This window comes from Elgaria multicarinata, chromosome 5 (assembly GCF_023053635.1).
Source record: "Elgaria multicarinata webbii isolate HBS135686 ecotype San Diego chromosome 5, rElgMul1.1.pri, whole genome shotgun sequence".
Lineage (NCBI taxonomy): Eukaryota > Metazoa > Chordata > Lepidosauria > Squamata > Anguidae > Elgaria > Elgaria multicarinata.
Genome location: NC_086175.1, coordinates 131587925 through 131612363, shown reverse-complemented (window position 1 = coordinate 131612363; position 24439 = coordinate 131587925). Strand labels below are relative to the sequence as shown.

Below are 24439 nucleotides of genomic sequence, written 5' to 3'. Positions count from 1 at the left end.
TGTTGTTATTATTATTATGTGGTAGAGAATTTCGGTTAGCTTGGCTCAGAGGTACATCGTTGTTACTGTTATTATTATTACTCCAGAGACCACACTGGCCAGATGAGGATTAAATTGTGAGCTGGGTGGCCCACGACACCGTTCTCCTATGCCAAATCCTGCACGAATCTACTCCACCAACCTTCCCAGCTTGCCTGTTAGGGGGGCGTGTGATTTGTTCCTCGCCTACCTTGCAGGGCTATTGTGAAGAACCCGGGGGTTGGACTAGATGGCCTTATAGGCCCCTTCCAACTCTACTATTCTATGATTCTAAGAAGATAAATCAGACCTGACTTTTAAAGTAATGCAGACGAGGTCTAAAAGAGTTTTACCCCCTCCGTTTTCCCTCCAGGCCCAAGACGAGAGGAACTACCACGTGTTTTACTGCATGCTGAAAGGAATGACGCCAGAGCAGAAGAAACTTCTGGGTCTCAGGAAAGCAGCTGACTATAACTACCTCTCAATGGTGAGGGACACACTGTGTAGTTTTATTTATTTATTTATTTATTTATTACATTTTTATACCGCCCAATAGGTGAAGCTCTCTGGGCGGTTCACCAAAATTAAAACCATTCATAATATAAAACAACAGTATAAAACCATAATATAAAATACAATATGAAAAGCGCAACCAGGATAAAACCACACAGCAGAAATTGATATAGTTTAAAATATGGAATTAAAACAGCAAAGTTTAAATTTAAGTTAAATTAGGGTGTTAAAATATTGAGAAAATGAAAAGGTCTTCAGCTGGCGACGGAAGGGAAGGAAATTGGTGTGGGGGAAGGCTGTGTTACAATCAAGGGGTGAGATTTGATTTATTATTTATTTGTTATTAATTAAATTATAAAAATTAAATTAAATTATAAAAATTAAATTAAATTAAATTTACTAAATTAAATGATAAATTATATTGTTAAGGAGAGGGATTTTATTGTATTTATTTATTACATTTTTATACTCCCCAATAGCTGATGCTCTCTTGATAGTTCACGATTAAAACCATAAAATACACAAATCGTGATTTTAAAAGTATCATGTAAAACTAAAATAAACCCAGCAGCGGTTACAGCCCAGGAAAATGTCGGTGTGAAAAGATGTGTTTTCAAGAGGCATGTAAAGGGTGTTACTTTTTCTCCCCCCCCCTTCCCTGCCTTTTTTTTAATTTACTGTGTTTTTTACACCGTCTTTCATTCACATGCTTAAGACGGTTTACAAAAAGATGGGCAGAGCGATCTTATTGGTGGTTGGGTGGAGGATGGAATTGCCCTACCCAGAGCCGGTGTAGTGGCTAAAGTGTCGGACTAGGAGTTGGGAGACCCGGGTTCTAGTCAGGGCTGGTGCCAGACTATTTTGCGCCCTAGGCAAGGTGAGCTACTTCCACCCACCCACCTCCCACAAAAATGCCAACTTTGATTTTTAAGAACAGATGTTTCCTGGAAAATATAAGAAGCACAAAACTTGAAACTGCTAAATTGATTTTAAAGTGCAAGAAATACGTCATGCCAATTATAGCAAACAAATTGGAACAGAACGTCTATGGGTCTAAAATGCATTATTTAATAGGAATATCACCTCCAAATCATCCCCCCAACTCACACGCGCGCACACACACACACACTCAGCATCACTCACTCCAAACAAACACATGCGTGAACACATGCATTCATGCAAAGACCCCATGCACCCCATTCACCCATACATTCTCTCTCTCTCTCTCTTCCGGGCGCATTCCGGAAGTCCGAAAGTGGAGCCGTCCCACCCCCACCCCAGTGTCTCTGGCTTCGCTTTGGCTGGGCGGGCGCGGGGCGCCATCTTGCCCGCCCAGGCCCAGCTGAATCCTCGGGCCAGGCCGGCTCACAGCCAACGCGTGTGAGTGCTGCACTGTGCCCGGCGCCCCTCTTAGCTTGGCGCTATGGTACCTGAGTGGCCTCTATGGTAGCACCGGCCCTGGTTCTAGTCCCCACTCAAATACCGAAGCTCACTGCATGACTTTGGGCCAGTCACAGACTCTCAGCCCAACCCACCTCACAGGGTTGTTGTTGTGAGGATAAAATGGAGAGGAGGAGGAGGATTATGTGCGCTGCCTTGGGTTCCTGGGAGGAAAAAAGGCAAGATATAAAATGCAATAATAAGCCCTGCTGGGCTCATACAGGCAGGGTAGAAGGGAGGGAAAAGCAGGTTTCTTTTGTTTTTATTTCCCCCTTTTTAAAAAACATTAACAGTTTCCCAGGTGAAATTCCCCTCTTCATCACAACAGTTAAAGCCGCAGGAGCCCTGCCCTCTTGACCAGATACAAAATCCCCTTTTCTATGCAACTGTTAAAGATACAGGAGCCCTGTCCTCTTTTCCATGTGGTCACCCTATGCATGATCCCAGACCACTGGACACTCTGCTCCTTGCCTGATCTGCGGATGGGTTTGTGAGCTCTGCCTTCTCACTAGGGCAACTGCATTACCTGCGACGGCAGAGATGACAGCAAAGAGTACTCCAATATCCGAGCGGCAATGAAAGTCCTCATGTTCACCGACACCGAGAACTGGGAGATCTCCAAGCTGCTGGCTGCCATCTTGCATATGGGGAACTTGCGGTATGAAGGTAGTATACACAGCAAATGGGTGTGTGTGTGTGTCTGCTTCTCAGTTGGGTGACAGCTAAAAACTTTTCTTTTTTCTAAAGCTTTTAAAACTTGATTTTGTTCTGACTTTTATACTGTTAGTTTTACTCTACCCTGTGCCTGTTTGGTGCATTCTCTTCCCCTCCTTATTGTTTTATTATGATTTTATTAGAATGTAAGCCTATGCGGCAGGGTCTTGCTATTTTATTGTTTTACTCTGTACAGCACCATGTACATTGATGGCGCTATATAAATAAATAATAATAATAATAATAATGGTGGCAAACCCAATCTCGCCAGAGAGGCAGTGAATCATTTGTGTAATGTTACTGGTAGGACCTTCTTTAAGGGCAAAGAGAGAAAGAAAGAGAAATAATTTTTGCACCAGTTGCTGGGGAACATGGGTGGGAGAGTGCTGTTGCACCATGTCCTGCTTTGTTCATCCCTGGCCGATGGCTGGTTGGCCGCTGTGTGAACAGAGTGCTGGACTAGATGGACCCTTGGTCTGATCCAGCATGGCGCTTCTGATGTTCTGATGTTCTTAAAGGTCACCTGGCTATGTATAAGGGAATGCGGTCTGCTAGGTATACCAATGAAAAATTGTTGAGGGCATTATAAGACAATACTATTCCTGGGGACCTGGTGGTGATTGTCGGAGCTGTATTTTATACACCATAAAATACACCATGTATTTTATGGTGTTTTGTATTTGTGTAGTACCCCGCATCGATCCAGAGGGAGAGGTGGGTAAGAAATTATTATTATTATTATTATTATTATTATTATTATTATTATTATTTATATAGCACCATCAATGTAATTATTATTATTATTATTATTTATTATTATTGCCAAGCAGGAGAGGAGTTTGGAAAAAAGGCGAGTGAGGGGAGACATGATGGAGGTGTACAACATTAGGCATGGTGTGGAGAAGGTGGAGAAGGAGACATTTTTCTCCCTCTCTCAAAAGACTAGAACCCAACAGGGTCATCCCAGGAAGCCGATGGGTGGGAGATCCAGGACAAATAAAAGGAAGGACTTCTTCACACAGCGCGGAGTTAAATTATGGAACTCACTAACACAAGATGTAGTGATGGCCACCAATCTGGATGGCTTTAAAAAGGGGGTTGGATAAATTCCTGGAGGCAAAGGCTATCCATGGCTACTAGCCCTAATGGTTGTGTGCTATCTTCATTATTCGAGGCAATAAGCCTGTGTGCACCAGTTGCTGGGGAACATGGGCGGGAGGGTGCTGTTGCACCATGTCCTGCCTTGTTCGTCCCTGGCCGACGGCTGGTTGGCCGCTGTGTGAACAGAGTGCTGGACTAGATGGACCCTTGGTCTGATCCAGCATCAGGGCACTTCTTAGGTTCTTAATGGCCGGCCAAACTTTTGGAGAACAAAGAAAGGAGGCAACGTAGAATTTTGTGAAATGATAAAATAATAATAAAATGCCCTTATAAAAATGGCTGTTGCATTTTGGTAGGACCTTCTTTAAGGGCAAAGAGAGAGAAAGAAAAATGAATCAACCCAGTTTGTTTTGTCATTGAGAATTGAATCAACCATAATAAGATTATTATAAGCTTGGTGTAAAATCAAGCTTACCTGAAAAGTACTTACTGTGATCTGACTGTGAGGCCTTAGCTAGACCTAAGGTTTATCCCGGGATCGTTCCGTGGTCATCTCTGTTCATGTAAATGACACACAGGATATCCTGGGAGCAGGCAGGGATGACCCCGGGATAAACCTTAGGTCTAGCTAAGGCCTGAGTATCATCACACCGGGGGCGGGGGATCGTGTTTCCTTACTGTCGCTTCTCTGCCCCCGCTTCTATCTCTCATTACTTCCTCATTCTTCCCAGCTGGGAAAGAGGAAGTAAACAAAGACCACGTGGCCCATTCAGGGGCTGTTTTTATCGCTCTGCTTTTTCTGGGAGTGTGGCACTTCCCGATTTTTTAAAAAAGTCAGCTTTTGGGGGGGGGAGTCTATTTTGCGACGGAAAAAGGAGCGGGAGGCGGACGTCGTCGTCTGAAGGACTCGCCCACATCTGTAAGTGGGCAGTAGCGAGCGTGCGGTAAAACGCTCGTCTGATAACACTCTGTATGTGAGAGAGGAGGGGAAAAGGAAAGCCTCCAAGTCAAGATGAGAATTTCATAGCCTAACGTAGCCATCAAGTTTGCTGTTTTGGGTCATTCCTGGGCTGTTACAAGGTTGTAGGGTGGTTTGTTACCCACCCCAACAAACCACCCTTGCCGGGTCCGTACGCCATGAGAAGCTGCGCTGGTGAAGGTAATTACGCAAATCTGACCCGCGTTCGACCGGCATGCATGGAGTATCTAACAAGCCATGTTGGTTTGTTAACCACGCTGTGATTGTGCAAACCAGGCCGTAAACTATAACCAGGATCTCACTGAAGTAGAAAACGTAGCCCTGGGCGTTACCACTTCAGACTGCAACTTGGGGGTGGGGGGGCGGATTCCATGAATTAAACGCTCCTCCACGCAAACAGGACTCCCCTGCTGAAGGTGGAGGTTCGTTCCCAAACCCGCCGTTTTCCTGCAACTGCCTTCTCTTTAATTTACCCCCCGCACAGCTCGGACCTACGACAATCTGGATGCCTGCGAGGTTGTCCACTCCGCTTCGTTGATCACTGCTGCTTCCTTACTGGAGGTGAGCTGGATTTCGCCCGGCCTTGATTTGTTTGCTCATGCTTGGGTCGTCCTTAGAGCAGACCAGTGGGAACTGCAACAAAATGTTGCAGGGTGGAGCGCCCCTGTTCAGGTGCACAGTTGGTTACTTTGTCAGTGACTGTTCTTTTCATTGCGCCCAGGTGGATCCGCAGGATCTGATGAACTGTCTCACCAGCCGGACTATTATCACAAGGGGGGAGACTGTCTCCACCCCACTCAGCATGGAGCAGGCACTGGATGTCAGGGATGCTTTTGTAAAGGTAAAGCCTGGATCAGGCCCTTGTCTTTTCCTCTGTCTCTCTCCTTCTTTCCTTTCATCCTTAATTACAGAATCACGACCTTATTATTGGGAAGGCTCTTTCCGCCTTAGAAATCCCCAGGACCCCTCACAAAACTACAGTTCCCAAGATTCCCTGAGAAGAGGCAAGGACTGCAGGGGGTCAGTTTAAGTCATAGAATCATAGAATAGTAGAGTTGGAAGGGGCCTATAAGGCCATGGAGTCCAACCCCTTGCTCAATGCAGGAATCCACCCTAAAGCATCCCTGATAGATGGCTGTCCAGCTGCCTCTTAAAGGCCTCTAGTGTGGGAGAGCCCACAACCTCCCTAGGTAACAGGTTCCATTGTCGTACTGCTCTAACAGTCAGGGAGTTTTTCCTGATGTCCAGCCGGAATTTGGCTTCTTGTAACTTGAGCCCGTTATTCCGTGTCCTGCACTCTGGGAGGATCGAGAAGAGATCCTGGCCCTCCTCTGTGGGACAACCTTTTAAGTATTTGAAGAGTGCTATCATGTCTCCCCTCAATCTTCTCTTCTCCAGGCGAAACATGCCCAGTTTTTTCAGTCTCTCCTCATAGGGCTTTGTTTCCAGACCCCTGATCATCCTGGTTGCCCTCCTCTGAACCCCCTCCAGCTTGTCTGCATCCTTCTTGAATTGTGGAGCCCAGAAATGGACGCAATATTCTTCCTGTTGCTATTTAAATTACAAATCCGTGTGTGTGTGTGTGTGTGTGTGTGTGTCTGTGTCTGTGTGTGTATTGTGTGTGTGTGTATGTATGCCATCATATAAGAGATGTGGCATGTGGGTTGGTCACAAAGGCCCGTTCTTTGGAATGCCGTTTCCTGGGGCAAACTTACTTTGTGTATTTCGCTGGGATAGTTGGCATAACTATACCCAGAGCAACGCTGAAGAGCTTGAACTTCGAAAGCAAGATAGAATGGATTGTATTCAGCCCACTTCCATCTCTTCCATATTTTCAGGGAATCTACGGAAGGCTTTTCGTATGGATTGTGGAAAAGATCAATGCCGCCATTTACAGGCCTCCTTCCCACGAACACAAAAGTGTCAGGAGATCCATCGGGCTCCTTGATATCTTTGGGTTTGAGAACTTCACCGTAAACAGGTATAGGGCCTAGAAGACCATTGCAGAACGTTTCTACAATTTTAAGATGTCTGGCTGTTATTTTAATATTGTATTGGTTTTATATGTTTTAATCCGTTTGGTGTATTTTATAGTATTTTTGTATTCAGTGTTGTTCCCCGCCTCGATCCAGAGGGAGAGGTGGGTAAGAAATTATTATTATTATTATTATTATTATTATTATTATTATTATTATTATTATTATTATTATTATTATTATTATCCCTGATGGTTATGTGCTACCTCCAGTATCTGAGGCAGTAAGCCTGCGTGCACCAGTTGCTGGGGAACATGGGTGGGAGTGTGCTATTGCACCATGTCCTGCTTTGTTGGTCCCTGGTCAACAGCTGGTTGGCCACTGTGTGATCAGTGTGCTGGACTAGACGGACCCTTGATCAGATCCAGCAGGGCCCTTCTTATATTCTTACGTTTAGAAGGTGGATAGGGAGACATTTTCCTCCCTCTCCCATAATACTAGAACCTGGGTTCATCCCATGAAGCTGACTGATGAGAAATTCAGGACAGATAAAAGGAAATAATTCTTCACACAAACTATGGAATTCAACTACCACAAGATGTGGTGATGGCCACCAATGTGGGCGGCTTTAAATGGGATTTGGATAAATTCCTGCAGGAGAAGGCAATCAGTGGCTACTAGCCCTGATGCTTATGTGCTACCTCCAGTATTCGAAGCAGTAAGCCTGTGTGCCCCAGTTGCTGGGGAACATGGGTGAGAGGGTGCTGTTGCACCGAGTCCTGCTTTGTGGGTCCCTGGCCGATGGCTGGTTGACCCCTGTGTGAACCGAGTGTTGAACTAGATGGACCCTTGGTCTGATCCAGCAGGGCTCTTATGTTCTTACTATTTGCTGGGGAACATGGGTAGGAGGATGCTGTTGTACTTATGTCCTGCTTGTGGGTTCCTAGTCGACAGCTGGTTGGCCACTGTGGGACCGAGTGCTGGACTAGATGGACCCTTGGCCTGACCCAGCAGGGCTCTTCTTATGTTCTCCTCCTCCAGTTTTGAACAGCTCTGCATTAACTTTGCAAACGAGAACCTCCAGCAGTTCTTCGTGCGCCACGTCTTCAAGCTGGAGCAGGAGGAATACAACCTGGAGAACATCAACTGGCAACACATCGAGTTCACCGACAACCAGGACGCGTTGGACATGATCGCTATCAAGCCAATGAACATCATCTCGCTCATTGACGAGGAGAGCAAGTTTCCCAAGGTGAGCACTTTGCCAAATTGGGGTAATATTGCCAGAGCTGTAGACTTAGGAACATGTTTGGTTGTTAAGATCTGGCATCATTGCCCACAGAGCCCCATTTGCCACAGTGCTGAGCATGAAAAGGCTTTCTCCTGCTTTGCTTTCAAGCTATAGAATTTGTATTTTGAAAACAAACAAATTAAGGTTTATTTAATATGAGAGATGTTGTGTCTTATAATTGATCATTCAGTTTTTGGTCTTACCTTGTCTACTCTACCCCTTCTAACTCCCACTAATTAGATGCAGCTTCCCTAAGGTTCTATCTTTCTGACTCCTAACTTTTAACTAACAAACTAACCGTCTGCTCTCCCCTTATATAAACTCAGAGTGTCTCTACATTAAAGCGAAGTCTCATTGCTTACCCGGGGCTTTGTCCATCCTGCTTCTTTTGCGTGATTGTTATGGGCTGCATTACATGGGTGGAGAATGGCGGACCATGTAGTTTGAATTGAATGCTTCTGCTCTAAGTGTGCTCTGTTCACTTCCATTGAGACAGGGCCATCTAGTGGTGGAAGATCCTGCTTTTTTCCTGGGTATTACCACATTAAAAGTGGTTCTTTTAATAGCGGGATGTCCAGGCGATAGCCTGTGAGATGTCCTGGTCATCAATGACATTGTGTAATGGACCCGCAAATGTCCGTGAGTCGCCAATCACAAGCATGCAATAAATCGCTCATTTAGAGGAACCCTCAGTCTCTATTATTATTATTATTATTATTATTATTATTATTATTATTATTAATTTGTATCCCGCCTTTTGCCCAATACTGGGCCTCAAGGCGGCCGTACTAGGCTTCTGTACACATACACACACACCTCACCTTTCACTCAGTCTCTGCCATAGAATTACCCCAAACTTACTTGGGTTCCATTTAACACAGCAAAAACGTATAAACATGAATATAGATACCACATAGCAAGCGTTGTGATGTTGTCACATGCTCCCTCAAGAACTACAATTGAATCTCACCCTCTTGGTTTTGAGAAAGGGTGTGGAGATGCATCTTTTCAATTCAGCTTCTTAAATTATCCCGCCGTTTTCAGTGGCGGCCCCCCAATTATGGAACGATCTCCCCGATGAGGCTCGCCTGGCGCCAACATGGTTATCTTTTCGGCGCCAGGTCAAGACTTTTCTCTTCTGCCAGGCATTTAACAGCATATGTTGAGTTTTTATCTGATCCCAGAAAAGGTGTTTTAAATAGATAGTGTCTGTTTTTATGCTTTTTGGGGGTTTAAAATTTTGTATATCGGTTTTTAATGTTCAATGTTTTAACCTTTGTAAATGGCCCAGAGAGCTTTGGCTGTGGGGCGATATATAAATGTAATGATGATGATGATGATGATGAAATGCAGGGGTGCAGGATTTCTCTCAGCCCAGTTTCAGGGAAGTTCTGGGGGTGGGGGCACGTAGCAGTGGTGGGTGGAGCCAAATGGAAAATGGGAAGGAAAAGGGGCAGAGCCCAAATACCAAGAACGCAAGCATATTTTCACTTAAAGGTCTTACTGCCAGGAACTAAGGCCTAATCTACACCAAGCAGGATATTACAGTATGAAAGCGGTATGTTTCATACTGGGAGAATTCTGCCCCCCTCTGAACTTTGGTTTTTGGTGGTCCTGAGAAATTACCCTAGGTCAGCCCTCCAGTGTGTTAGATGGCAACTCCCACTGTCCTCAGCTAGGATAGCCAATGCTGACTGGGAATGCTGGGAGTTGCAGTCAACACATCCAAAGGACACCAGGTTGGGGAACGCTGCCCTAGGATGACTGAGGGCTTTGCTAGATGGAGGTTTCAGACCGGGCTGGGAGAAGAGAAACCCGCTGGGAGAACAGAAAAGTCTTGACCTGGTGCCGAAAAGATAACAATGTTGGCTCCAGGTGAGCCTCGTCGGGGAGATCATTCCATAATTGGGGGGCCACCACTGAAAAGGCCCTCTCCCTTGTTGCCATCCTCCGAGCTTTCGTCGGAGTAGGCACTCGGAGGAGGACCTTAGATAGGGTGACCATATTTGGGAAACCAAAAAAGAGGACACCTAGTGTGTGTGTGGGGAAGCAGCTTTCTGAGTCCTGCAGAAAGTACGTTATTCCCCCGCCACCTTAAAGAACCCGATTGGAGTGGAGGAGGGGAAAGGATTTCATTCTGCACCACCACCATCCACTCCAATTGGGGCCTTTTCTATCATGTCCACGAATGACCCACTTTCCCCTTTAAGACCTCAATTGGAGCTCGGGGTGGGGGAATGATGTGCCTCAAGAAAGCATGTCACTCCCTCCTGCCATGCTAATGGCAGCCTTAAAGGGGAAGGTGTGTCATTCCAGGACATTATTGAAAATTATAGAAAATCCCCCCTGACACCATGGAAAGAACAAAAACCAGGACAAATCCGGGGAAATCCTGACAGTTTGTCACCCTACCTTAGATGTTGAGCGCAGTGTACGGGTGGGTTCATATAAAAGGCTGGAGCCACAGCCAGCAGGATGTAGCACTATGAAAGTGGTATATGGGATGTGTCAATGGGCCCCAACTGTTGCCAGTGGCTCCTACCTTTTACATACCGCTTTCATAGTGCAATATCCTGCTTGGTGTAGATTAGGCCTATGCCGTAGGAGAGAATGGAGGTGGGGGAGCTGCAGACATGCTGGAAAATAATCAGTGGTTGGAGGGAAAAGGGTGGAGCCAGCGAAAGGGGCGTGGCCACCTCTAGAATCCCAGCTGGCCTGATTGGGACTGGATTTGGCCCTTGGGCCTGAGGTTATGCAATCCTGCTTTAATGTTTTACTGCTTTTAGTGTTCTTGGGGTTTAAAAAATGTTTTAAGTTTCTGGTTTTTTTTTAACCATTGTTGTGCACCACCTTGATGGCTTTTTAGCAAAGAAAAATATGAAAGTATGTAAATTTCAATACTAAAGAAAATAAATACATTCCAGAGGAATGCCGTGATAGTATGTTGTAGTAAAACAAGAAGTAAGGGGGGAAGAAGAAGGAGGAGGTAGAAGGAGGAGGAAGGAGGAGAAGGAAGGAGAAGGAAAAGGAGGAGGAGGAGGAGGAAGATAGATAGATAGATAGATAGATAGATAGATAGATAGATAGATAGATAGATAGATGGCCTTGTAGGCCCCTTCCAACTCTGCTATTCTATGATTCTATGAGGAGAAGAAGAAGAAGAAGAAGAAGAAGAAGAAGAAGAAGAAGAAGAAGAAGAAGAAGAAGAAGAAGAGGAGGAGGAGGAAGAGGAGGAGGAGGAGGAGATATATTGATTGATCATTGCAGGACCTTAAAATTATAAAACAGCAACATCAGACTAAAACAACCTTTAAACTTGCAGAGGGGTATCCAGTTTCTGTGCTGGAGTAAAAACAAGAAAGAGTCTGGTGGCACTTCAAAGACGAACAAACATTACATGTAAGAGTAGAATCCGTTTCATCAGGTGCACAAAATATTATCCTAAGTTGATGGGTATAGATGCATATGGTTGGGAAGTCATTGTAAACAGTGAGGTTAGAGGGAACTGCTGTGCAGAAAGTATAGGCAGGCTAGATCCTCATTAGTACGTCCTTGTGGACCATTTTGTTATTCACTGATGCAGGGAACAGATGCCACGATGCTGTACAAGCTGAACTCCCAGCATAAGCTTAACACCAACTATATCCCACCGAAAAACAACTACGACACCCAGTTTGGCATCAACCACTTTGCCGGAGTCGTGTACTATGAAACAAAAGGTATGGTGAGATGTACGGGTGAGAGGTCTTAGGGGGAGGACCACAGCTCAGCTGTAGAGCATACATGCTTTGTCTGTGGACGGTCCAAAGTTCGTCCCTGGTATCTCCACTTAAAAGGATCAGGTAGCAGGCAAAGGAAAAGATGTCTGGCTAAGACCTTAGAGAGCTCCTGCCCAACCAGACAACACCAGGCTGTATGGACACAAACACAGAAGACAGACTAAGCCATGGTTAGGCTACTAACCCTTCTGCAGAAAATGGTTAGTGAGCATGTCTAAGTCATGGTTATGTAGCCACTATGATTAGGAATGGTTCACACAAGCTAAGCCATGGTTAAAGCTGTGGTTTACGGTGTCTTCTGAACGGGGCCAATGTTTATCTCAAAATGCTTAACCACCGTGGCTTAGTGTGTCGTCGGAACAGGGTCATACTCTGACCTGCTAGAAGGCAATTTCCCATGTGCACAGGGGCAGCCTACGCTATCAGGGCTTTGCTAGACCTACCGCCTAATCCGTGCGGGAGGAGCCTTGCTAAACGTGGATGCAACGGGGGAAAGCAAAGCCCCGTCGCGTGTGCCATTTTTAATTTTTTTAATCCGGATGAAGGAATGCTCCTGCTTTCTGTAAGGGCCTTTCCTGTAAGGCCCTTAAAAAAAACAAAAACCTTCTCCCGGCTCTCCCCCTAGCCATGAGTCCCCCTCCTCTTCCGCCGGCTCTGTCGCCCGCCCACCAGCCCCCTTCCCCCCTGCCTCCGATCTTCCCCCCGTCTCCCACCAGCTTCATCGCCCACCCGCCAGCTCCGTTGCAAACCTGCCAGCCCCCTTCCCCCCGCCTCCGATCTCCCCACCACCACCTCCTTCGGGCTCCGATCTTTCCCTCCCACCTCCCCCGGGCTCTGCTGCTTGTCCCGGCTACTCGCGAGTAAGCACAGTAGCCGGGAAAAGCGGCGGAATGAGCTAGATGTCCGCAGTCTCGGGCTCAGCCCGAGGCTGCGGGTAATATCGGGCCAAAAGAGGTTCCGGTTAGCCCGGGCTGAAGGAGGTTTCAGCCCTGGCTGACCCCGGGATCCCCTGTGCGTCATCTGGACGCACAGAGGTGAGCCCGGGGTCAGCCCGGTCTGAAACCTCCATCTAGCAAAGCCCTCAGTCATCCTAGGACAGCGTCCCCCAACCTGGTGTCCTTTGGATGTGTTGACTGCAACTCCCAGCATTCCCAGTCAGCATTGGCTATCCTAGCTGAGGACAGTGGGAGTTGCCATCCAACACACTGGAGGGCTGACCGAGGGTAATTTCTCAGGACCACCAAAAACCAAAGTTCAGAAGGGGGCAGAATTTGAACACCGTACAGCAGAGATGGCGAACCTCTTTCAACCCGAGGGCTGTCTTCCGTTTCAGAGAAGGTCTCAGGGACTGCATTCCTAGGGTGACCCTATGGAAAAGAGGACAGGGCTCCTGTATCTTTAACAGTTGTATAGAAAAGGGAATTTCAGCAGGGGTCATTTGTGTGCCTGCAGCACCTGGTGAAATTCCCTCTGCATCACAACAGTTAAAGCTGCAGGACCCCTGCCTAGCATGACCAGATACAAAAGAGGGCAGGGCTTCTGCAGCTCCTTTCCATATGGTCACCCTATTCAACATCCTTGTTCTACTGTGACACTTTCCCTGAGACACGAACCTGGTTTTGGACTCAGTGTGTGTATGTGTGTCACAATTCCCTTGCTCCTCTGTTTGCCAATAATTCTGGGAATCAGAATCAGCTGCAGGTGCCCTGCCCTCTTTTGTATCTGGTCACTCTAGTATAGCTCCTGCAGCTTTAACTGTTGTGATTAAGAGGGAGTTTCACCAGGGGCTGCATGCATACGAAGGACACCTGCTGAAATTCCCTTTTTCTATACAACTGTTAAAGATACAGGAGCCTGGTCCTCTTTTCCGTATGGTCACCCTACGTATTCCAGAAGTGTGCGGAGCTGAAAAGAACATCATATTTTAGCTTAGAGCTCTTATTGCCAGTCTCTACGGCTTAGGAGAGGCAGTCCAACCTTTTAGAATGCGGGGAAAATTCACAAAATTTGGAGAACCACCAACCAATCCGTGGCCAAGGGAAATGGGTGGGGGCACAGGAAGGGGCGTGGCCATAAGGGAAGTACAGGCGGCTAGACTGCAGCCTCAGGAGGGCCAGATTTAACTCCCAGCAGGAAGTTCTGCACCCCCTGCTCTAGGTGTTACCCTTGAGATGGAATTTATTTCATTTCTTCATTTGTTTGTCCATTTATGGAATTATGGAATTCATGGCCCACCTGCCACTAAAATTAGTGCTCACTGTCTGTCTCATGCTGTCGTTCTTCTCCTCTGTAGGGTTTCTGGAGAAAAACAGGGACACGCTGCATGGAGACATCATCCAGTTGGTCCATTCCTCGCGAAACAAATTCATCAAACAGATCTTCCAGGCTGATGTAGCCATGGTAATAATTGATCTCTAGTAAACAGGGGCAGGTGTGGAGTGGGTGGTTGGGTGTGGGATAAACACAGTGGGTCGGATCTACACTTAGTCATGCTGAGTTCAGACCTATTCAAACCAATGGGACAAGTTAGTCATGGCTCACCGCCACACTGACCATGGAGCCACCAGCTCCTTTAAGAGCTCTGACTGAAACCCGGAGCGGATTCACTGCCCCACTGGCATCAGAGCCACCAGCTCCTTTAAGAGTTCTGACTGAAACCTGGAGCAGATTCACTGCCCCACTGGCATCAGAGCCACCGACTCCTTTAAGAGTTCTGACTGAAACCTGGAGCAGATTCACTGCCCCACTGGCATCAAAGCCACCGACTCCTTTAAGAGTTCTGACTGAAACCCGGAGCGGATTCACTGCCCCACAGGCTTCAAAGCCACCAACTCCTTTAAGAGTTCTGACTGAAACCCGGAGCGGATTCATTGCCACACTGGCATAGGAGCCACCAGCTCCTTTAAGAGTTCTGACTGAAACCCGGAGCGGATTCATTGCCACACTGGCATCGGCGCCACCAGCTCCTTTAAGAGTTCTGACTGAAACCCGGAGCAGATTCACTGCCCCACTGGCATCAGAGCCCCCACCTTCCCCTGCTTACGCATATTTGCTTATATATCAAAGCAACAAAGAGGCTTTGGATCCACAATGGATAGAGTGAGGCTTAAGTTAAAATAAGAAAGAGAGACTAAACATCTATGTAAAGCTAGGGTGACCATATGAAAAGGAGGACAGGGCTCTTGTATCTTTAACAGTTGTATTGAAAAGGGAATTTCAGCAGGTGTTATTTGTATATATATGGAACCTGGTGAAAGTCCCTCTTCATCACAACAGTTAAAGCTGCAGGAGCCCTGCCCAGAGTGTCCAGATACAAAAGAGGACAGGGCACTTGCAGCTTTAACTGTCGTGATGAAGAGGGAATTTCACCACGTTCTCCATATATACAAATGACACCTGTTGAAATTCCCTTTTCAATACAACTGTTAAAGATACAGAAGCCCTGTCCTCCTTTTCATATGGTCACCCTATGTAAAGCTAAACATTTCAGCTTCTGCCCTCATCAGTACCTGTGATGTTAAAATATTAGACTTGTGGTAGGCGGATGAAAAATGATAAAAAGAAGAAAAATCGAGGGGGATTAAAGGTAAGGAAAGGAGAGCTAACTAGCTGACTACCCCATGTTTAAAATGTCACCAACTAAGAGTAGGGGTGTCATTGGAGATGCACCTGTTTTTAAAACACTGCCAAGTAAGCGAAGTCAGAAGGCACGGCACAGCTTAAGCCACTGGCTGGGAAAAGTAAGGCGGAAAAGCAGGTCTGAATTTACGAGGCAAGGGTCACGGCCTCCTTATGTGGTGGAGATGAGGAACAGAAATGCAAATAAGCAGATAGATAGCTCGCCCCGTGCAAGAGCTCAGATGTCAGCTGTTTTACCAACACATCAAATCCCTGCTCTGAACAGCTTAAAGGTGTGGGTCACAGAGGAGGGTCATGCAGATAACAACTACAACAGGAATTAAAGAGCTAACAGAGCATTCAAAGTCAGATTAAACATTATTGTTACGAGCTAGGGGATACAAGATGTTTCTGCTTTGTGTTTCCCAAAGTGAATGTCATGTATTTGTAGTAATTGTCATTACCACATTGACATAGTGTTTTAGAGCATCCTTTCCCAACCTGGTGTCTCCAGATGTGTTGGACTACAATTCCTAGCATCCCTGAGGATACTGGGAGTTGTAGTCCAACTCATCTGGCAGCCGCCAGGTTGGGGAAACACAGTTTAGAGTGTTCAAAGCACCTCTCAATGAGCGTCTCTCCATTAAGGGAAATTGCATTGTTTACCGGGGGCTTTTGTGCTTCCTGGTTCTTTGGCACGATTGTTATGGTCTGCATTACATGGGAGGAGAGGGGCGGCAAGGGGTTTGAATGGACTTTTTCCCCTCCGTCCCGTTGCCTTGAGTTCTATTGAGACAGCACCATCTAGTGGCGGAAGATCCTGCTATTTCCCAGCTATTACCACTTTAAAAGTGGTTCTTTTTATCCTGGGATTTCCGGAGGATTATACAGGAGACGTTCTGTTTGTTGACGGCGTCATGAAATCGACCCCAAAAAATTCCTGAGGGGCCAATCACGAGTGTGCAATATATCGCTCATTAAGAAGAGCCCGTTAACTTCCTGTAATCATGAGAGCAATCCTGTAAGATAGGCCGGTGTTATTATACCTGTATCACAGATGGGGACAGAGAGAAAGTGGGACTGCCTAAGGTGACATAAGGAAGAGTGTAGGGGATTTTTCAGGTGACTTTTATTTTAATGGGCAATGAACATAGGCTGCTTGGAAGCATGGGTTCCTGCAGTACCTTGCATCAGTACTCCTTAAATCCCCCACTATAGTAGGTGAACGGAAGATCCGGAGATAGACACCCAGAATGATTGACTTTCACTCAGACTCGTGAATTATATGAAACATAGCTTTAAACATTTATTAAATGAATTTAAGAAAGCTGAACAAACACACATGAACCTCCATTGAGCAAAGCAAGTTAAAAGAATATAGTCACAAGTCTGGCAGGTTTCTGGAGAACAAGTTCTTTGCTAAGACAACATCACACCCCAATAACAACACCCCAAGCAATGACAACACATAGGGTGACCATATGAAAAGGAGGACAGGGCTCCTGTATCTTTAAGTTGCATAGAAAAGGGAATTTCAGCAGGTTTCATTTGTATGCATGTTGCACCTGGTGAAATTTCCTCTTCATCACAACAGTTAAAGCTGCAGGAGCTATACTGCAGCTATACTGTGACCAGATTTAAAAGAGGGCAGGGCTACTTTCTGTTCTACTTCTCTGTTCTTATGGACATGGTGATTTTTAAAAATAATAATAATACAACCCTACCTTTCTGTCACCTTGAACCTTTCACTTGGTTCTTTTAACAGGAATACATACGGTTGGTACAAGTCACAAGTTCTTATGCCCAATGGCTTTGAGCAAAATCAAATCATATTTCATCAGGCCTTATCTAAACCAAAGCACCTTGATACAGTGTTTGAACTCCTGTTTGCCCCCTTAATATTAAAGCAGTAGCCCATCCCTTGTATATCCATTTAAATAAGGTGACCTTATGAAAAAGAGGACAGGGCTCCTGTATCTTTAACAGTTGTATAGAAAAGGGAATTTCAGCAGGTGTCATTTGTATATATGGGGAACCTGGTGAAAATTCCCTCTTCATCACAACAGTTAAAGCTGCAGGAGCTATACTAGAGTGACCAGATTTAAAAGAGGGCAGGGCACCCTGCTTTAAATCCATTCTATGCCCCCAAAAGCTTCTTTCTCTATGTTATGCCAACAAACTCTTATAACCCTACCTTTTCACATATTAAATGAAATTTCAAAAGAGGAAAAAATCCTTCGAGAGTCTGTCCAGGGATATCCCAAAATTGTAACCCAGTCTCTCAGCCATTAATGCTAGTCCTATAACAGATCAGTAGACGAGGCAGTAAACTGAAATTCTGTAGAGATGGAGGTACTGTTGAAAGATTGCTTACCTCCCCAGGGATGTTGGTCTTTGGCCTCTTCCAGACAGGTTCGACCTTCCCAAGGATAAAGTTATATGCACACAAGCTGCTGTCCTATATGCATTTCCCTGAAAGGAAATCCCCTAGAGCCCAGTGGAGCTTACCTCTGGGTAAACATGCACAGGGTTTCATGTTTGTGTCTTTTGAGTTTGCATGTAGCGCCTGCAAAAAAAAAGCGCTCTATCTGATCTATTTCAGGAATAGGCAACCTTGTGCCTTCCAGATGTTTTAGACTACAACTCCCATTATCCCTGATCAATGCCATGCTGTTTGGGGCTGATGTAGTCCAAAATGTCTGGAGAACCCCAGGTTGCCTGCCCTTGTTCTATTTGGAGGGGACTATGGCCTTAGCTGGATTGGGCTTTATCCTGGGGCTAACCCCGGGATCGTCCCTGTGCGTCCACATGATACACAGGGGATCCCGGGATCAGGGAGGGATCATCCCTCCCTTGCCCTGGGATATAGCCCTCCACTTTGGGCCCACTTTTTCCGTAGTCCCGGGCTGAGCCCGAGACCGCAGAACGTGTGGGCCATTGCCGCGGTTTGTCCCGGCTCCGCGCGATTCCTTGTGCGGAGCCGTGAGCCGTGCACGGGACGCAGCACTCCTCAGGAGCGCTGCGCCCATCAGGGGTAGGGTGGGGGGAGTGGGGAAATTAGTTTAAATTTTTTAAAAACGTACCTTTGCACACGACCATTTATGCACTCCTTATGCCTCGCATGGCGCAGAGCAGTAAAGCAGCAGTTTCTGCAGATGAAACTCTCCCCACAGCCTGAGTTCAATCCCAGCGGAAGCTGGTTTCAGGCAGCCAGCTCGGGTCGACTCAGCCTTCCATCTCCCGAGGTCGGTAAAATGAGTACCCAGTTAGCTGGGGGAAAGGTAATAATGGCCGGGGAAGGCCACGGCAAACCACCCCGCTATAAGGCCTGCCGAGAAAACGTCAGCGAAAGCTGGCGTCCCTCCAAGTGTCAGTAATGACTCAGTGCTTGCACGAGAGGTTCCTTTCCTTTCCTTCTTCTTTAAAAATTAAAAAATGGTGGGCGCGACACCTCTCTTCCTGAGGTCGTCGCACCTCACGTGTAAACGGAGGGATCTCACGTTAATCACAACGCGAGATCTTCCCTCCTCCGTCGCGGAATAGCAGGTAGGTCTAGCTAAGGCCTAAATCCAATCACCACTCTCCCTTCTAGATAACTGATGGCTAAAATTTTGGCCTTTTTGTTAAAAAAAAAAAAAGAGAGAGAATAGAATGGGGGCTAAGTGAGCACAGCCGTAGCTGTGGATTAGGCAGGGGGAAATGCATGCTCAGTGGCTGTTCATGTTTATGATGTACACATGGGGCCACCAGCTAGATTGGGGAAAGTGGTTAGGATCTGAAATGTCACCAGTGCTAAGCAACCCAAGCCCCAGCTCCTATACTTCTGCCATTTTGTGAACTTCCTAAATATTGTATTGATTTTCTTCTTTATAACCTGAGCACTCTCCGTTATTCTCCTCATGAGGGATCTTGTAGCCTTTTTAAAGCTGCAATTTTAAACATATTTTCTAGCGAGTAAGCTCCATAGAATTCAGTGGGACTTACATATGAGTAAACACACTGAGGATTGTGCAAGGCTTGATGCGTGAAAGCATACGCTCTCGCACACATTTTAGTAATACATTTTGTAGGTGTTTTGCTTTTAGAAAATAAAAAAATATGCTTTTAAAATCTTATCCAACTATTCATGTACCTTTCTAAATCTAATTCTCTGATGACTCTGCGATCTCCCTCTGCATGTAATTCTTCTAAGATTTCCCCCCTTAAAATGGCAATTGGGAATTTAATTAATTATCCTACCTGCAGCAATCCTAACCTCCCTTCTATTATGTAAAGATAGGAGGTATTAGGACTGAGGTTGGATTATTGTTGTGAATCTAACCACAGTGGATACAGCTCCAAAATAAAGGTACAGGTGTCTTTCTAAACCCCTTCAAAAATTCTGCCAAAGCCCTTTGGAAAACCTTTAGGTTTTCTTTTCTAGATCAGAAACTTGTGAACTTTCTATTGCAGAAAAAAAAGTGCTTATATAGCTTACATGTGGCTTTGCAATCTAAGGCCTTAGCTAGACCTAAGGTTTATCCCGGGATCATCCCGGGGCCATCCCTGCTTGCTCTGGGGATATCCTGTGTGTCATTTACATGAACAGGGATGACCCCGGGACGATCTCGGGATAAACCTTAGGTCTAGCTAAGGCCTAATATTACATTCTTGTGTTTGGGTATAAGGAGGATAGCGTCCCATCATAGTGCGTACCTTTTATTCCCAAGAGTTTCTCTACATGAGCAATTTATTACATGCTCATGATTGGCCACTCATGGAATTTTGCAGGTCATTTACATGATGCCATCAGCCTCCAGGATGTCTCCCACGTCTTCCCCCTCTAATCTCACTAAAAAAAAAAAAAAAACTGGAAGTGATGGAGTATTTAAAATAATTGCAGGATTAATTCTGCCGCTAGATGGCGTTACTTCATTTAACTTTATGCAACATTGGCCAGAGGGAAAGTTTTCAATTACAAATCATGGCTTCTTGTTGCTCGCCATCTAAAGAAGCCTGTAATGAATGCAAAAAGACCCAAAAAAGAAAATCTTTGGTAAGAGTGTGGGTTTTTTATTTAATGTAGAGATACTCCAAGTATAACAGAGCAGCACTATACTTGACGCAGACAAGCTGGAGCGTGTTCAGAGGAGGGCAACCAGGATGATCAGGGGTCTGGAAACAAAGCCCTATGAAGAGAGACTGAAAGAACTGGGCATGTTCCGCCTGGAGAAGAGAAGATTGAGGGGAGACATGATAGCACTCTTCAAAGGTTGTCACACAGAGGAGGGCCAGGATCTCTTCTCGATCCTCCCAGAGTGCAGGACATGGAATAACGGGCTCAAGTTAAAGGAAGCCCGATTCCAGCTGGACATCAGGAAAACTTCCTGACTGTTAGAGCAGTATGACAATGGAATCAGTTACCTAGGGAGGTTGTGGGCTCTCCCACACTAGAGTCATTCAAGAGGCAGCTGGACAACCATGTGTCAGGGATGCTTTAAGGTGGATTCCTGCATTGAGCAGGGGGTTGGACTCGATGGCCTTGTAGGCCCCTTCCAACTCTGCTATTCTATGATTCTATGATTCTATGTAAATAGACACACAGGATATACCGGGAGCAGGCAGGGACGACCCTGGGACGACCCCGGGATAAACCTTAGGTCTAGCTAAGGCCAAAATGCTAGTAGAAATGTTATACTCAGTGGACCCCCTTATTTTTAAATAAAACACAACTTTCCCCTGCTCCTCCTTTTTAAAAAGGAACCCATCCCTTCTGGTTTATAATAAATATGTTACTTGTGTTGAGATTCTGCCATCATTCTGCCATCATTGGAATTTCTCTTGAAAGAGAGGCGCTTTGGTTTTGTTTTGTTAATGCTCGGCTTGGGGCCCCCGTTGTAAGTTGGGCTGAAGCATCCAAGGGCCAAAATCCAAGCTGAAGTTAGTGAGAGGCAGGGATGTCGGAGAAATGCGTTTGCGGGTTGGAGTTTGACGTGTTTTCCTTGCCCATCCTCCACTCCCACCCCAGACCTCATTTCGGTTCCCGCTGTGGCCCCTGACTTGATCTTCAGTGAGTCGGGTCAGTTTGCGGATTTCCTGGGAATTTTGCAATTTGTTTTTGTAGAGCCAAATTTGCGGGAATTACACCAATTCTGGCCAAATGTGCGCAAATTCAGCCAGAACTTACGCAAATTGCAGAACCTTCCAAAGTAAAATACACAAAAAAGTTCCCACAGTTCAGGGAAAAGCCTGCAACTTGGCTGGCAAGTTGAGTCGTACACAACGCAGAATTCCATTGAACCAAAAAGGAATTGGATTTCCCAGCAAGGGACATCCCTAGTGAGAGGCAGGGAAGAGTGAATTTGCTTGTAGGAGCTGGGATATACAAAACAGCAGGTGTGTTTTGGTTGGGGCTGTTACTTTTCCAGAGCAGGATCTACATTATTTATTTATTTATTTATTTTATTGCACTTATATACCGCTCCCATAGCCAGGGCTCTCTGGGCGATTTACAGAAATTCTAAAATTAAGATTAAAATGAGTATACAAAATTTAAAATTCTAAAACACAGAAGATACACACAAAAAGCATTAATAATCATTAAAAAACAAAACATGTGAGTGATTAAGATGTGCCGCCATATGCCTGGGCAAAGAGGAAAGTCTTAACCTGGCGCCGGAAAGAGAGCAGCGTTGGTGCCAGGCGAACCTCGTCAGGGAGATCGTTCCATAGTCTGGGGGCCACCACCGAAAAGGCCCTGTCTCGTTATAAAATGGTTACTGTTTTAAAATGGTTTTGAAGTGCACTGACAACTGTTGGGGCCCATTGACACATTCCATAGACTGCTTTCAAATGTCTTTCATATCCTGCTTGGTGTAGACCTGGCCCAGGTCACTCCATCACTCAAAAGAGAAAGAATGCCTAGTGACAACAAGGCACTTTCTCTCACCCCTCTACTAAGGCCTTTGCTAGACCATGGGTAAGCCCGGTGCGAGCCCCGGGCTCGACCCTGTGCATCCAGATGACTCACGGGATCCTGGGCCCAGGCAGGGGTAACTCTTCCTTGGCCCTGGATAACCAGCATCACTTTTGGCCCAGTATTTCCCACGACCTCAGGCTGAGCCTGAGACCATGGGCGTGTAGACTGGTCCGCCGCTTTTCCCGGCTACCACTGCGACCATCAGGGCAGGGTGGGGAGATCGGGGGGAAACGGAGCCATGGGGGATGAGGGGGAAAACGAAGCCATGGGGGATGGGGGGGAAACGGAGCCATGGGGGATGGGGGGGAAACGGAGCCATGGGGGATGGGGGGGAAACGGAGCAAGGGGGGATGAGGGGGAAAACGGAGCCATGGGGGATGGGGGGGAAATGGAGCCATGGGGAGATGGGGGGAAGATCAGGGCAGGGGGAAGGGGGAGAACTATTTTTTAAAAAATAAAAGACTTACCTAAGCGCACAAGTGCTCATGCGTATCCGTCCCCTTTAAAACGAAGATAAAATGGCCGACGCGACAGGGCTTTCCTTTACCCCGTCGCGTCAGACGTGTGGAAAGGAGCGACAGCCCGCGCTACTTCTAGCACGGGCTGGCCCCTCCTCACCACCGGATTTGCAGGTAGGTCTAGCAAGGCCCTTAGAAAGCTTCTAGAACTCACACACACACACACACACACACACCAAAATGACACCTGGATCCTAGGTTCATTCTTCCACCAAAAAATGTCCTGATTTCTTGGGGAAGAGGAGGGGCAAAGGAAGCAAGCAAAAGAGTGGTTACTTGGCAACCATTTGAGTGGGGGGCCTTTTTAATTCTACATCCCATCTTTCCCACAGCGTGTTTCCTCTGGGTGGCGGGGGGGGGCACGAAGCCGTGCTAAAATTTTGCTAGCGAGTATAGGGATGCGCTAAAAGTAGCCATTCGTGGCCTTTCGCTTCAAGACACGCCAAGTTAAATATCTGTGGAGCGCTGGTAGGGTAAGCGGTGGTAGTGAACACATCCTAGGCCTAGCACACATGCGTGTCCACGTTCACACATGACCCCTTAAGGCAGCCTTCCTCAACCTGGGGCGCTCCAGATGTGTTGGACTGCATCTTCCAGAATGCCCCAGCCTGGCTGGGGCATTCTGGGAGTTGTAGTCCAACACATCTGGAGCGCCCCAGGTTGAGGAAGGCTGCCTTAAGGCATCAGTTAGTGTACAGTCTGCAAACTGCTGCGGAACTTGACAGTGTTCATTTAGCTTAACAGCAGAAGCATCACCCCCTGGATCTCCCAGATTTACCCAGTCCTGTTCTAATATGAGGTAGCCCCATATAGGATACCTTTGCAGTAATCAAGTAAGCACAGCCTGGAATGCCAAGGTCAGATCCTTGCCTGAGAGAAGCGGTTATACACACAGCTCAGCACCTGGAGTGGGTGAGAGGCACTCTAGGCCCCTGATCCCATCACAGAATCCTGCAAGAAGTAACGAAGGACTGGAGCCACTGTAATACCGTGCCCCGACATCCCATCTTGGCGAAGGTTACCATGGCCACGCACCTTTCTACAGTCAGTGCAGCTAGATCAAAAGAGAGAAGGGATGGGTGAGAAATTTGTCCCATCCACATTTTCGTGTGCGTTGACTGAATTTGCAGCTGCCGAAATTTTATGGTGCCGCAGCAGCGAACCTTTTGCTTTAAAGCGCTCCCTTTTGTGCTCAGCTCTCTGCTGAATTTCAGCAGCAAACTGCAATGCTGTGCTTCTCCCCCTGCTGCTGTGCTGCTGGAGTTCGGTGGCATAGTCTGTAGCATATTCTGTGGCATACGTGGTGCCACATCAGCAGTGGGGACAGGAGCGTAGCCCCTGGTGAGATCCAGGTGTGGTTACAGGGACACAGACAAGCTGGAGCATGTTCAGAGGAGGGCAACCAGGATGATCAAGGGTCTGGAAACAAAGCCCTATGAAGAGAGACTGAAAGAACTGGGCAGGTTCAGCCTGGAGAAGAGAAGATTGAGGGGAGACATGAGAGCCCTCTTCAAATACTTAAAAGGTTGTCACA

The 24439-nt window shown here is 46.6% G+C and overlaps 1 protein-coding gene across 1 annotated transcript in view; it reads left to right on the top strand.

The window, feature by feature from the left end:
- MYO7A (myosin VIIA) overlaps positions 1-24439 on the top strand; it is a 146783-nt gene that overhangs the window by 23503 nt on the left and 98841 nt on the right. Inside the window, exons 7-14 of the mRNA XM_063127222.1 lie at positions 392-505; positions 2484-2637; positions 5250-5326; positions 5487-5606; positions 6604-6746; positions 7783-7993; positions 11616-11751; positions 14105-14211. Coding sequence (XP_062983292.1) covers positions 392-505; positions 2484-2637; positions 5250-5326; positions 5487-5606; positions 6604-6746; positions 7783-7993; positions 11616-11751; positions 14105-14211 — 1062 coding nt within the window. The remainder of the gene's footprint in view (positions 1-391; positions 506-2483; positions 2638-5249; positions 5327-5486; positions 5607-6603; positions 6747-7782; positions 7994-11615; positions 11752-14104; positions 14212-24439) is intronic.